General features: G+C 37.7%; 1 protein-coding gene across 5 annotated transcripts in view; it reads left to right on the forward strand.

The window, feature by feature from the left end:
- GRIK1 (glutamate ionotropic receptor kainate type subunit 1) overlaps positions 1 to 14,575 on the forward strand; it is a 990,817-nt gene that overhangs the window by 811,550 nt on the left and 164,692 nt on the right. For all 5 annotated transcript variants that reach the window (XM_069204055.1, XM_069204056.1, XM_069204053.1 and 2 more), the window contains one exon: positions 13,330 to 13,547. In XM_069204055.1, coding sequence (XP_069060156.1) covers positions 13,330 to 13,547 — 218 coding nt within the window. The remainder of the gene's footprint in view (positions 1 to 13,329; positions 13,548 to 14,575) is intronic.

The following is a 14,575-nucleotide window of genomic DNA, read 5'->3' on the forward strand; positions in this document are numbered from 1 at the left end:
TTTATTTTTGTAGGTGCACTCGTCAGGAGCTTGATTTCCACCATGATTCACTGGTGTTCTGCAATTGTGGGTGGTGGTGATCTTCTGTGGTGTTCTACGGTAGCATTTCCACTTACTGTAGGAGAATGGTGGGGACGTGCTCTGTGTAGAACATTATTGCAATGGGTGCGACAATTCCTCACATACTGTGGCCCCCGCTATAAAAGATTTGTTGCTTTGGTCAGTTATTGAAAACAGCCACTTTCTGATCACAAGATGTATCTAATGATGACTTCATCCTACCTTGGCGATTCGGAGTTATGCGTGTAATTGTTGACAGCTGTGTGTAAATATAGGCTAGGAACAATATGGGTCATGTTTGAAGCCTCATTATTAGGTAAATGTATTGACTTCCAGCAAGTTGTCTAGCTGTTTTGCCTGTTAATCAGTATTGCACTCGAGTCATGTCAATATACTACAGGCATGGTGGTAAAGCTGCTGGTTAGCTAGTTTTTAAGGACAGCAAGCAATTAGTCTGAGACTTGAAAAGCTGACGTGAAATCCACTTTCACCAATGAATATAAAACCTGTGCCACAGCTTCAGTTAAGTATTGCTATATTTAAGTGGACATAGGCCAATAACACTAAAAGTGAAAATGGGCATAGATCTTATTTTGTGCCCCAAATTAAAAATACAAATTTCTTTTCACTTTGCCTTCTCTGAGATTCATGAAAAAGTGCATTCACTCACATCTCGATAAATACATTTCCCTCTGGAAGTTTACCTGCATCAAAGGTGTCAGGCTTGAAAATCACCTTATTGATCAAGGCTTCACAACTAAACTCTCCATAAATGTTAAATCTGTACTGAAAGATTGTAGCAAAAACATTCATATATGCTATTAGTAAAAAGCAAGTGCTTTCCAAGAAATATAATAATTCACAAACATGTTCAGAAACATATAGAGAACTTGTAGGCCTTTATGCATAATTAATGACAAACACACCCAAGTCAAGCTGGTATAGAAAATCTCCTTATTCTTCTAAATAAAGAGTTTCATGTAAGGATGGCACACATTAATGCCCATCAAAAGTTTTTAAAATAAGAAAAAGTACTGAAAAAAGGACTATGGAAAATCCGTCTATAACACCTTTATACAGTTGCAAAATTCGAAAATGTTAAGACAATTAGAGTATGAAAGTAGGGCACAATATTGAATAGAGGTAAACTAACCAACTATGCAATATTAAGAGACAGTCATTGTCAGAGCTTTGGTTATTAATTTAGGAGGCTGTGACTTCTATCAAATTGATTTACTCAATGGTTACCTCAAAATACAGTTCTGATCAAATCTCTGCACAAACCTTGGTAACTATGCCAAAATGAGCAATCAATCCCCAGAGAAATGTGTTCTAAATGCAAGTAGTACCAACAATTTTAAAGTATAAACAACAACACAAAAAAATTCCCAAACCACCTAACAAAATATTGAATGAGCTTAACAACACCAAGATCTTAAAAATTGTATAAGGGGCACCAGAAGTACGATTTGCTTTAATGCTTTAAGGCAAAAAGAGCCTAGAAAAAGGTAAAGCACCATTGAAAACAACAGATTGTGGTTGACCAGGAGGTATGTGCGATTTCAGGCCGAGCACAATGGAGCAGAGGACGGGTACACGAAGTGGGTCATCCCAATCAAAGATGTTACCATCTCAATAGGAGTGAAAATCTTCCAGTGAGGCAGAATCAAGGGCTTTGGCAGGAATATCATCATTAGATTTCCACTGAAGTCGCTGGTTTTGGTGCCAAAAGCTCCAAGCGGGACAAAGTCAGATTGCGCTACTGTTGAGAGTTGATCGTATAGATTTGCAGCTTCAGATTAAGGCCTATATTTATTCTTTTTTAGCGCCGCACTTGCTCCGCTTTTTGACGCAAAAGCGGTGCAAACTTGCAAAATACAATTGTATTTTGTAAGTTTGCGCCGCTTTTGCGTCACAAAATGACGCAAATGCGGCGCTAAAAAAGTATAAATATGGGCCTAAGTGACTTCCATTAGGACAAGGCCAGAAGCTGTTTCCAGGCAGATTCCAAAAGGACTGATACCGTAACCACAAGGTCCCACTGAACCAATTTTCAGCGAGGTAATAAGTAGGTCTGGGCCAACTTTTAATAAAGCCAATGTAATTTGTGAATTTTGAGTACTGCAATTAATGTAAAATTACAGAGCTTACGCTATTACAGCATGTTGCATAGTGAGAGACCTGTCCGGGGAAAAGTTGTAATGCAAGATAAAATGTTCAGGTCATTTTTGGGTGCAAGCAGCAGTTGGTTTTTAACACTGGCAGTCAGCAAACAGTTCAGATAGATTTTTTACCTGGGTCGGCAGTTAGGGTAATTTTGAGCATGAATCTACAAATCCATAATGAGCTGCAGTGTTTTGTACACAAGTGGCAGTTCCTTTGATGCAAGCAGTCAACAAACATTTCAGGTAGATTTTTTACCCAAGTGCACTGTTCAGGTAATTTTGACCATGAAACTGCAAATCTGAATACGAGTGGCATTATTTTGAATGTGAGAGACGTGAAATCAGCTTGTAATCATATTTACAAGGTGAATTCTTACCAGAATGGACTGTTCAGGCAATTTGTCGGAGTGTAAGATGCATTTTGCATGACTATGCATAAATGTAGACAATTTTGCAGTAATTTCACATAATTACGCAACCACAAATTACACCATTTTCACGCATCCCTGTTAATAAGCTCAGAGTGTGACAAACCAGTTTTTCTTGTCTTCCTTGAGAACAACCTCCCTTGGCACATGTCACATACCTTGCCCTGTGCCTTCAGAGATACAAAAAAAACTTAGTAATGGCCTAATTAACAGTTTGAAAATTCATTACTTTGTCACATATGTGACAGATATCCCATTGCCATCATTACAAGTGCCTTATATCCTACTGTATTGGGTAAAGCACACAGGATATTCAATATTTGTGCTGAAGAAACCCATCTGCCAAACTCTAAATCAAGCCTTAATTTACAAAGGTCTGTGAATGTTTGTTCTGTTCAGCCCTTTAGTCCCTAGATCATTAGGGCAGTCTTCCAGGAACCTCTTTCTAGCAAGTCAGCTCTCAATGAGGGTCCATTTCTCTGTGTGCAGCAGGCTGTTTGTTAGGATCTTTTGTGCCCCTGAAGTAGGCAAACAGGAGGCCAACCATTTCATCCTTTGTCTGTAGTAGGATTCAGACGTCCTTGAGTCCTCAAGTGATTTCTCCTATTCCTCCTATTCCAGCAGAAGCCATGAGTGAGAAATCTACTTCCAGTAGGGCCTTTTTCCACAGAGAGAGTATTGACATTCCAAGAATGTTCTGAGGAGGAGGTGGTTGATGTGCTAGATTTGTCCTGTACACTAGTCAGTGATTAGAGAGGTTCTGCCATCTAATCCTTTCTATTTTCTTGCAGTCCTCCTATCTCCATTTGCAGCACCTGCACTGTGCCTTACTCTGAAATTAACCAGGTGTTCCTGTTCCAATAGGTTCTTGACCGCTCTCCTTTTTAGATGAGACCTCCTCCTACTTAAAATTAACCAAACTGGTTCTCTCCCCCACTGTTTCTAAAGACTGGCTGTCTATGAGGGTCCTTGGAATTAATGGAAGAAGCCATTCTTTGCATGTCAAAGTCAAAAGAGGTAGTACTAAGGCTGCCCCTTGCTCTACCAGCTGACCATTTCCACTTCCACATAGCCAATACCTGCAACATGGTAATCCGTTAACACTCACCTGTCCTCCCTGTATTTAAATGTAGGGCATTGTTTTGACCGCCCGGGTCATTAATCTCCTACTCAATTATTTGTATTCTGCTCTCAGTTCTGGGGGTGTAATGAGTTGTAGAACTGATCTCACACCTTAAAAACATTTTTATAAAGCTACTTACCCCATATGTTATCAAAAAACTAAGGCCCATAATTATACTTTTTTAGCACCGTATTTGCGTCATTTTTTGACGCGAAAGTGGCAGAAACGCACAAAATGGAATTATATTTTGTAAGTTTGCGCCGCTTTAGCGTCAAAAAATGCCGCAAATGCGGCGCTAAAAAAGTATAAATCAGGCCCTAACTTCACTATTAAAGTAGATTTTGAAATTAGTAAGAAATAAATTTGAAGGACTTTATTAGTATTTTCCAAGGCAGGGATAGCAATTAAATATCTTAATTCCACCTAGGCCTGTCCTGTTCGAAATGAAGCTAGAGCTACACAGTGAAATATCTTTTAGGCATTCAGTCATTTTGATGGCACATCTTGTACTAATAGAAATGTGGCACTTTTAAAAAAAATAGATTAGGTCCTCTCCCTTTTGTTCTTACAGTGTGCCTTTTTGGGTGACTTATTGATTTATAAAAATAGGTTTTACTATATGGCACATACATTTTCCTTTGCCACAAGTTACATAGCAAGTGCAAGTGGTATTTTTGTAATATATATGAATTATGTAAATGCACACTGTAGACTATATGTGATGTATCTCTTATTCCATTGGTGCATTTCCTGCTCCATCTACTACACGGAATAATTGGGTGAAACCAATTTTATCAATGACATTTTATGGCCAGAATGCAATAGCAGTGTCACCGTGCAGAGAGTTCTTATACCTACAAAAATAAGGTCCAGAAAACTGCGAAGAATTAAAACCAACTGTTAGGCTTGTGAGAGATTTTATTTACACTGGCAGAATTTATGGAGTTTGCTTTATACAAAACTCCCAAAATGACTTTAAAATGTAAAATTACGCAATTTTGCATTATTTTTGCACACAAAAGAGGTATGGAGTAGTCAGTGGCTTTAAGTGTATTGTGGCAATTTCCTGCCAATATCTTGAAAGTATTTTTTACTTAAAGTGCATGCTCACATGAAAAATGTTACGGGATATACCGGCAAACCACAGTTTGGCTTAATACCATCATTTTGCAACACTTAAATGGACATTCACACATTTCACTGCAAACAAATTATGCATTTTCACCCACTTTTAGTGACCATGCAAAAATCATGAATTTCTTGCAGTCCTGGTATCATTTCACCGTCAGAAATATTCCAATACTAGAATTAAATGAATAATTTAAATCTTTCATCCATTGGTACTCCATCCTCCTCTCTAGCCCCACCACACCTTTACATCTGTGAAAATGTTCCAACCCCAAAATGTCCTGCCTTTCACAAGCAAGACATCCTGCTGATAAAAACATCCAATTAGTACAGACCATGACCTGCAGATCTTCATATCAGAAGATACTGGCAACATCACTAGGCTGTTCGAAAGCATTGTTTCTTTTGAATTTTGTCTGAATTTGTAGGTGAAGTTAAAACCTTTGCATGCTCTTAGTTTCAACAATTATAGCATTGCCAAATCCATGTACATTATATGGAATTATATGGAATTGCTCTTTTTCTCTGAGAAGGCCACCTTCTATAGCAGTACATATACTATTGGATGGGCAGACAATCAAGTCATTCTCTCTGGCTCAGGTGTATAAGATCACCAAGAAGATAACTGGAAAGTTGAACCTATTGAGACTAGTTGAAATTATATTGATGAATCAACAGATGTTATTTGTATCTGTCCCTGAAATTCAATTCTATAAACTCTTAAAACTATGAAATGTACACTCTCACCGTTGGATACCTGTCTACCAGCAGTATTCAGGTGTCATCGGATTTGTATGATTTGTTGTATATTCTTATTGCCTCTTTAAAAGCAGCCTCAGTCACAGTTGGCATAAATCAAGCAGTCATGCTACTACTGCTAAAAAAAGAAAACTGCTATTTGATTTCAAAGGTAAAAATATGTAGGCGTAGTATAAAAATAGTTATTTCTCTCAAACTGTTTTAGAAAATAATTGCAGCTCAGCTACATACGTCTGTGTAGCATAATAATCTTTATGAAATTCATTATACAGATTTGCCATATGGAATTTGGATGATGAGTGTAAACATGTTGGCACAATTCAACATTATCACCCATCCGTTCTTCTTTTCCATGTTCCAGAAACTATTGAGATTCAAGGTTACGTTTTCAAAATTAAGGTGCATCATTGATTACTTTTAAGTCAGTAATGTAGTGATGCTCCAAAGTGGTGACAGGAGTATCAACCCTTTCATTATTGCTTTTGAAAAATTTTTTATCATGACCAATGGCTATGCTCAGTCATTTCGTTGCGATCATGCCATACACATGTGCATTGAATACTCTTGTCAGATAACAACATTTGGTTGCAATCACACACCAGCAACTGCAGTCAAAATACTGGTGTGCCTTCGAATACAAATCTTTAGCTTATACTCCTATTAAGTTCTGTTGGAGTTTATATTACTACTTTATAGGTGTTCTGATAAAAATCTACTGTCATTGCACTTCTCCATTCTGATAATGTAAGAGTGGTGCTTAAATCAACAGACACATAACCATACGCAGTGCCTACCTGCAGGACTGCAGAATCCACACATATAATGTAGATCACCCATTGCTACTGCTTTGAAAAAAAGAACACATTACACCTACAGTGACATTTCTACACTGGTTACCAGTAGAATAAGTACCCATGTCAAAGCCACTTTGACATTTTGTGGCTGCTTACAGCCCTGGCAGCCAGTAGATCTACTCTGTTAATCTACAGCACCTTTCATGCAAGTTCTATATGTTAACAGGGTATTTACTGATGCAAGATGCTTTGCAGTCAACAACAATACTGTATAGATCAAAATTCAAATATTGCACCTAAGGGATCACAGATGACCTCAGTTTGAAGAAAGTAACAACAATATAGTTCATCTAGAGTAAAGTAGCCCAGAACGTTCTTAATGTCTTTTTTGTCTAGTTGTTGTCATGTTACCACCTTTGTGGTAAAAGTGACTTGTTCAAAATAAAATACTAAATTTAAAATAATCCCCTTGGAGTATCTGTAAATGGCATTCACATAGTTTAGACATACAGCGTCAAAGTGTACTGCATCACTTAGTGAACAGTTGAAGGGCAAACATTAAAAAAAATGTTATGAAACAATGATGCAATTTAAAAACATCATTCAAATTAAGAATGCATTATAAATATCTATATTAAATACCACAATATTTTAGTAAACAATATCTAATCATCAATATTATTGACAAAAATAAAAAATAAAATACTTATCTGCCTCAGTGTTTTTGCAGTCACTAGATTCTGACCACAATATTATGGTCAAATTATATTGTGGAGAAGATACTCATGTATTCGTGTTCCATGTTGTTTAAAGACAGAAATAAAAGAAAAACATCTTCTGGTTTACAAGACTTTCTGAAACATCCTCCCACAAGCCATCATGAGTGCAACTTATCTCTGTCCAATCAGAGGTGCTTATAGATACACCTGTTTGGACAAATGTGATCTAAGCTAATTTTTCATTTTCACATTCTCACATAAGCTGCTTGAAGGTTGGGAGCATTGGTAATTTCATAATTCAGCTTCATGTAAAAACCTATAAAAATTTTTTACGCTTTGGTCTGCTTTTACCTCAATAAATTGAAAGCATACAATTACTGAAAAAAATATTGCTGATTAATTTCATACTTAGCAATTGATCATTTAATTGTGGGTCATCCCTGAAATATGGCCATTCAGTACATTTATTTTGAGGGAGTTAGTAAGTATGGTTATTGGCATTGAGCACATCACAGACTGAACATTATATTGACATTTGCCTGCCATGGTATTACATTTGCAGTGAATGATAGTCCTCTAAGGCTCAGTGTACAGAAACTGAGCCACTTTTGCTGGTTAACTAAGAGCTAATATAGATGTGAGAAGTTCGTCCACTTTAATGAACCAGCCAGTCATTGACAACAGCCCATGCCTAAGTGAGAGAGAGAGATGTAGCAAGCATGCCTTTCTTAAAAGTCTTCTCAACTTTTGCCAATCTTCTTCAATAGCACAGTAGCGCTGCTGATTTGGTGTTTTTAATGTGTGATCTAGTATCCTGAAGGTCATAGTTTGGTTATGAACAATTCAAATAAGAGAGCACTTGGTTGATTAATTGGGTTGTTGCAGTAACACTAAAGACATCAGCATAGATCATTAATTTGTCTGGATTAATTTCCTCTGCTATTTTTATGTGAGGCATATTTACTTTATTTAAAACTGTCCAAACTCATTGTGCCTTATCACAGGCCTTCTGGCTACCTTAGAGCCTAACTCTGCCAAGAAACTGTAGAACTCCTATCCTTGAAATATGATTGCAGGTGTTCTGGTAGACCATACACTCTTGTCATTTTCTCTATTTTAGAAAGTACTGCATCACCTGCTACTGAGTTATGAGCTCAGGACTTAATTCACAAAAGTAACTTTCGGGTATGTTTACAATTGTCTGCTGTTTATAAAGGGATTTATGAGTAGTATCTATACAACTGGGGAGTCTCTGCACATAAAGAGTTCTGTCTTGTTCAGTGCACAGAAACCGAGACAAACACTTTTTCTGGTATAACTAAGAACTAATTTAAAAGTGGAAATCTTTCCACTTTCTTGAAGTAAGCTGCAACTGACAACAGGCCATGCTTGAATGAAAGAGAGATGGAGCAAACATGCCTTTCTTAATGGTCTTCTCCGCTTTTACCAATCTTCTTCAATAACACAGTGGTCCAGCTGACTGGGAACTTTTAATGTATGACACCTATCTTTTTATGTGCAGTGACTATGCACTGGTAAAGATACTACTCGTAAATCACTTTGTGAATAGCAAACAATTGTAAACTTGCACAAAAGTGTTACTTTACCTTTGAGAATGAGGACCTCGGTCTTTCAATACTTTGATAAATCATTAATTATCACAAGAATGTATTGCCTATTTTAAAAGTGAAGTTAAGTGTACTATTCCTTGTGTCAGTGGTTGGACTCTTTGCAAGGAAATATATAGATTATATTGATGTTTTGGCCCATCAACTTGGCAAAGCCATTACCCACTCCACCATTTCCTCTATGACAGTACACTATTTCATTCACTGATCGTGCTTTAGAGAGGACAAGTGCATAATAGCCCTTTTAGAAGCTGGTCACTTTCTGACAGCGAAAGCTATTGTGTCACATTGACAAATGCATTTTGGTGGAAGCTCAACCAAAGGAATGTGATTTCTAAAAATAATTGAAATTATTGGTCTTGAAAACTTGATGGATCCATTTATTTAAGCGCAAACAAAGCAAGGAGCATCTGGTCCAGCTAAAAAAAACGTTAATCTCATTCTTTGTGCCCCCTTTATTTTAACATAGATTGCTTCTTGCGGATGACAGGGAAAAAAGCAGCCCCATTTTCTGCTCTAGGAAAATAGGCTACAGTGGAGCTTAGGCTCTGTAGATGACACACAATTCATCTACTAGTACAACCTGTGAAACTGGCTTGTGATCTAAGATCACTGTAAATTGATGATCATGGCCGTACACTTGGAGTGGAGGTGTTGCTACCCACACAAATTGACAACTACTTCAAATTCAGTGTTCTAGAGTGCTATACTAACAAAGGCAATGTACTGATCACTTATTGTGGCATTTTGCATTAGCACAGCTCCTAGGCCACACAATTTAGTGTCAAGGATCAGCTTTATTTTCTTGACATGGTTATACCACGCTATTCTGTGGTCCACCTGCACAGCATTTTTCATGTCCGAACATTCAAAACTGTTTGTGAACATCCCAGGTACATGCAATGTTTGATATGAATAGCTCCCTCAGTGCTTTGGTGACTGTGGTGAGATTAGCAATGAAGTGACCACAGAAAATTGCCAGTCAGCACGAAATGCATAATGCAGAGATGATGCTAGGAGCTGTCGCCCTTTTGATGACATCGAACTTGTGATAATCTGAACTCAGGTCTTCTAATCTATATAAACTGGAGAAATTACAACTCACAGCCCAGAATTGTTCAAGGGGGATTGGCCTCCTATTCTAGGATATCATCACTTTCATCCAAATAAGCATTAATTTTTTAATTTAAAAATCCTTTCCTAATGGCGATGATTGCATCTGCAGAGTCCACATGAGTCAAGCATTTGCTAGCTGACTCCTGCTCGATGTGAATGGAGGCAAACCATCTTCATTATTGAAAGCTGGCCAACACCGGCATCAGCCCTTGGATGAGAGAGAGGCAGACAGAAGGAGAGGCAGTGAGCAGTCACACCTTTCCCAAGAGTCATGTGTCTGTATTGCACTGAACAGTGGTGTTTCAGCAAACTGCTTGTGTCACACACCAATGGAATTTATGACAAAGAGCTGCATCTTTGCTCTAGCTACTAAAATAATGCATTATGGTTCTTATTTTACCACTCCTATACAGTAGGCATTACCAGAGCCATGCTGATTGTCTAAGATGTTATCTGTGTAGGAAAAATAGTATCTGTCTGCTTTTACTTTCACAATTTTGAGCAGGTGTTCAAGATAGCCCATTCGGAGACAATCTTGGCATGTGTTTGATGTTAGCCAAGCTGTGGGTTGCCTAGAGCAGGTATTTGTGCATGAATTCCACATTTTGATTTAGCACAATTACATCACTTTCAAAACCTAAAATCAGTCTTTGGGATATACAACCCTAAAACAATTTCAATTCAAGATAGGCAACATGGAGAAAACTCTGATACCACACACTATTTAAGAATATGTAATTGTATGAGTAAGCAAAACAAATGCAGGATGTATTCTAGCTTTATTTTGCAAACTGGCAACCTTTTCCAATTCCCTGAGTGATGTGACCGTTAACATATACTTGTAGGAAGAGAGTTTATTTTTTCATTAGTATGTTGCTGTCCAGTTATAGTAGAGGAGCTATTTGCAAAGGTTTGGTACTAGATTTGTTTGGCTATTCTAGCATTAGATGATGAACAAATTACGGATTTTGACATTATACACCATTTGCTTCTAGACACTTGTAGCATAAATCTATGTTTAAATACCACAAATAATGCACACATTCCTTTGTTCACATTTGTAGCAATGAAAATCTTTCTTTTATTGATCTAAGATTTTCAAATTAACATTAATAACCCATTTTTAGTTAAACGAATTCAACCCACAATGTCCAATATAGCAAACAAATAGAGGAACCAAATATACGGGCCATTGGAAAATGCAGTCAAAAATGAAGCATAAGATATCTGAAAGTTACAATGCTCCATGATTTAAAAGCATAAATATTTACCTTTGTCCGGAAATCATTGTGTCATCTAAACCAATGAAATGTTCTACATCCTTACCATTCATCAGTGGATGATCTTTTCAGATTTTGTTTCAGATTTTTAAATTTTCCAAGGGAATGTGACAATCATTCAATTTATTTTGCAAGTCCCAAAATCTCATTGTCCATTTCTGTGGAAACTGGCTAGTTTACTACTTGATTTAAGAAATGTACGTTTTTTAAAGCAGTTTGAATGCATCAATTAGTCGAATACTTCTAGTAGTATATTCTAGTAAATACAAAACTGCTGATGCTCAAAACCTGAAAAGCTCATTTGGCTTTGGGATTGCCCTTGTTACATGTGATAGCTGTACAGCGTGTTCCTCCTCCAAAAGACTGACCAGGGTTTCAGGATAACTACTACTTATGTAATTAACTGCCAATTCAGATGCATTGATTTTAAATATATATTGTGTGGATATACTTAAAATTTGACCTACATTGTCCTTTACTGGGCTAACATTAGACCACTAGACAGACAGAAAAGAAGACATAATTTTCCTGTATATCCATCGAAAAAATGTATATCCAATGTATATCCATCAAAAAAAGGTCCTATTCACACTCATTTGATCATTTCAAATATTGATACGACTTGATGTCGAAAGTGCAGGTAGAGTTGGGGGTAGAGGGTACAGTTGGGCCTTATTCCCTAGGCCCATACCCTTTCACGGTCCCACATTTGTACTTCAAAATCTATTCGTAGATTTTGGCGCAACCTTGTCCTGTTAATTCATGGCATCTGACATGGCTAACGTTAGAAGATAGCACAGTTGTTCATGACATGGGAGGGTCCAGTAGGTGGTTTTTGACCCAGGACCCATAAAAACGTCTAACATGTTAGAATGTCGATCTTGAGTGCCACCCAGCACATAATTAGAAACAGGTTTTTTTTTTAATGCGTCCTTGCTTCAATATAAATAAAGAATTTCCGACATAAAGTTTAACCCATATCGATCTGACTGACATCTAGCTCTGGTGCTGCGATCAGTAACTTCTGTCATGGTCAGACTGGTCGCTTGGGCACATGAACAACTCTAGTAAATAGATAGATTTGACATTTGTAATGACATATATATCTCAGTATATGAGACAACGCCGTGCACCCATGAATCTGTGTACATCCTAGATACATTTTGCCCGTTTATTGCAAATGACTGAACCCATAACCTGGATTCCTATAGTGAGATTTGTCACCAACGTTATCTCTTCATTTTTAGACGAAATAAGTGATAATTAAAGAAAGCTGCTTAATAGTCACAAGCCTGATTTGTGTAAGTGAATGGGCTTCATTAAATGACCGCAAATGTAGATAAAGATCTGAGTCTAATTAAAATCAATAAATAACAAACAACAGAACCAGAAAATGGCAGACTGGAGTTACATTTTGCTTCATATATAAGACTTTAAAAATACATTTGGAAAAGGGCTTTTCATTCTCATTGCTCATGTTCCTATTCAATGGTTTCTTGGAAAAGGAAATGCCAGAGCAAAAGTAAGCCATGACTATGCAATGTGGCTGGCTAATATCTTATTAGTTAGGCAGTCATATTGCAGAGCCAGCCTGTTGTTTTCTGCTCAGACCTCTCAACATTTCTTCGAGAAATAAACCACCCTCACTTTAATTGTACCCACTTACCCCATAAAGTAGATCATTGTACTTTATGTTTGGTGATAGATTTCTCGTTTATGACATTGACATTCCCAGGATTATCTCAAGCTTTATAGATAAGCTGATAAAATGAGAAAACACTAAAATTCCAAAGTCTCACCAAACAGAACAAAACAAAAGGACGGGAAACACGAAAAGGCCAAATAATTTGGCAATTAGAATGCTAGGTAGAGCAGAACAGTTAAAAAAATGAATCAGTGAGATCCATAAAAATGGCAAATTTGTCATAAAACCTTGCTACTCCTTCATATAAAGAATATCTTCTCGAGCTATAATATTTTTGAGTAAACCTATCTGCCTCTTCTGTAGTAGCTCAGAAACACATGCGTACAAATATATGTGTAGCTTTAAGCAGGGTGCAATGGAGTGCGCATACTTTGTCTTGTGGTGTGTTTTAATACTCTTTCTTGCCTTGGTGCTGCTGTAACAGGCTCAGAGCTGATGCCCAAAGCTCTCTCCACCAGGATAGTGGGAGGCATATGGTGGTTCTTTACCTTGATTATAATATCGTCATATACTGCCAACCTAGCGGCCTTTCTCACTGTGGAGCGTATGGAATCCCCTATAGATTCGGCGGATGATTTGGCAAAACAAACCAAGATAGAATATGGGGCCGTCCGGGACGGATCGACCATGACATTCTTCAAGGTAAGAGAAAAACACAAAAATAGTTGAATTACACTTTGATTCAAAACATGTGTTCAAATGTATACATTTTGTATATTGTATTGTTCTGCAAATTTACTTTGAGTTTTCCGAGTTAATATTTTAGTACCTGAATAGACGCATGTACCTGCGACTCAGCGCATGTGCGCTGTGCAAGCATTTGGTTTCATCCTCGGCCTACCCGGCATTTGGACAGGCCCACTACTTTTGACGCACTCCATGCATCCAACTGTAAATAATATTCTGCACACCCTGAAGGTCACGAAGTAAAGCAGATCTTCATAACTTTTTGACTTATGTCGTCCTCTGCTGCATTACTACTAGAAGATGGGGCCCCAGACTAACTAGTTTCTACCTTTTGAACTTCAAAAGCATCTACAAAAATACTGAAACAAGTATGCACCAAACAAATAATGAAATGTTGCATTTAGTTCACAAAAATGCGAACTAATCTAACTTTTAATTTTAATGTGAAGGTTGGAGCTTTTTACATTTGGTTTTATTGCAAAAAGGCAAGCAATATGCTAGACCCTAGCACATCACTGTCCTCCTGCTCCTAGTGCATGCTCTCTTTTTGTGGTGCATACCAGTGCGTCAAATGAGGCCACGAGTCGCCTATACTTTAGACACCCTCCACTGAGAACCTTCTCTGTAATTACAATTATTAATATCCCCCATCTATCTCACACCACACCATTAGCACCTCCAGTAGTTTGGCCCATTTCAGCATAAAGTGCTTCAAGGCAGTAAGGCTTACTAAGAGTTTTTAGGAGGTGCTAGCAGGTGTTCTGAGGTCTTGGAGGAAAACCTATAGCCCTTGTTACTGGCTGTGTTAGCACTCTATTTGGACATGGTGCTTGGATATGGTGCTGAACTGGGATGCTGGAACGTTTGCTGCGATCGAGAAGCAGGATGACCAGGAGTCAGTTTGGGAAAGAGCGTGATTGTGAGAAATGTACTCTAAAATGACATGTGGGACCTTCTGTACAATCTACCCCTTCAGTATCCCC

The sequence above is a fragment of the Pleurodeles waltl genome, chromosome 8, assembly GCF_031143425.1.
Source record: "Pleurodeles waltl isolate 20211129_DDA chromosome 8, aPleWal1.hap1.20221129, whole genome shotgun sequence".
NCBI classification, from domain to species: Eukaryota; Metazoa; Chordata; class Amphibia; order Caudata; family Salamandridae; genus Pleurodeles; species Pleurodeles waltl.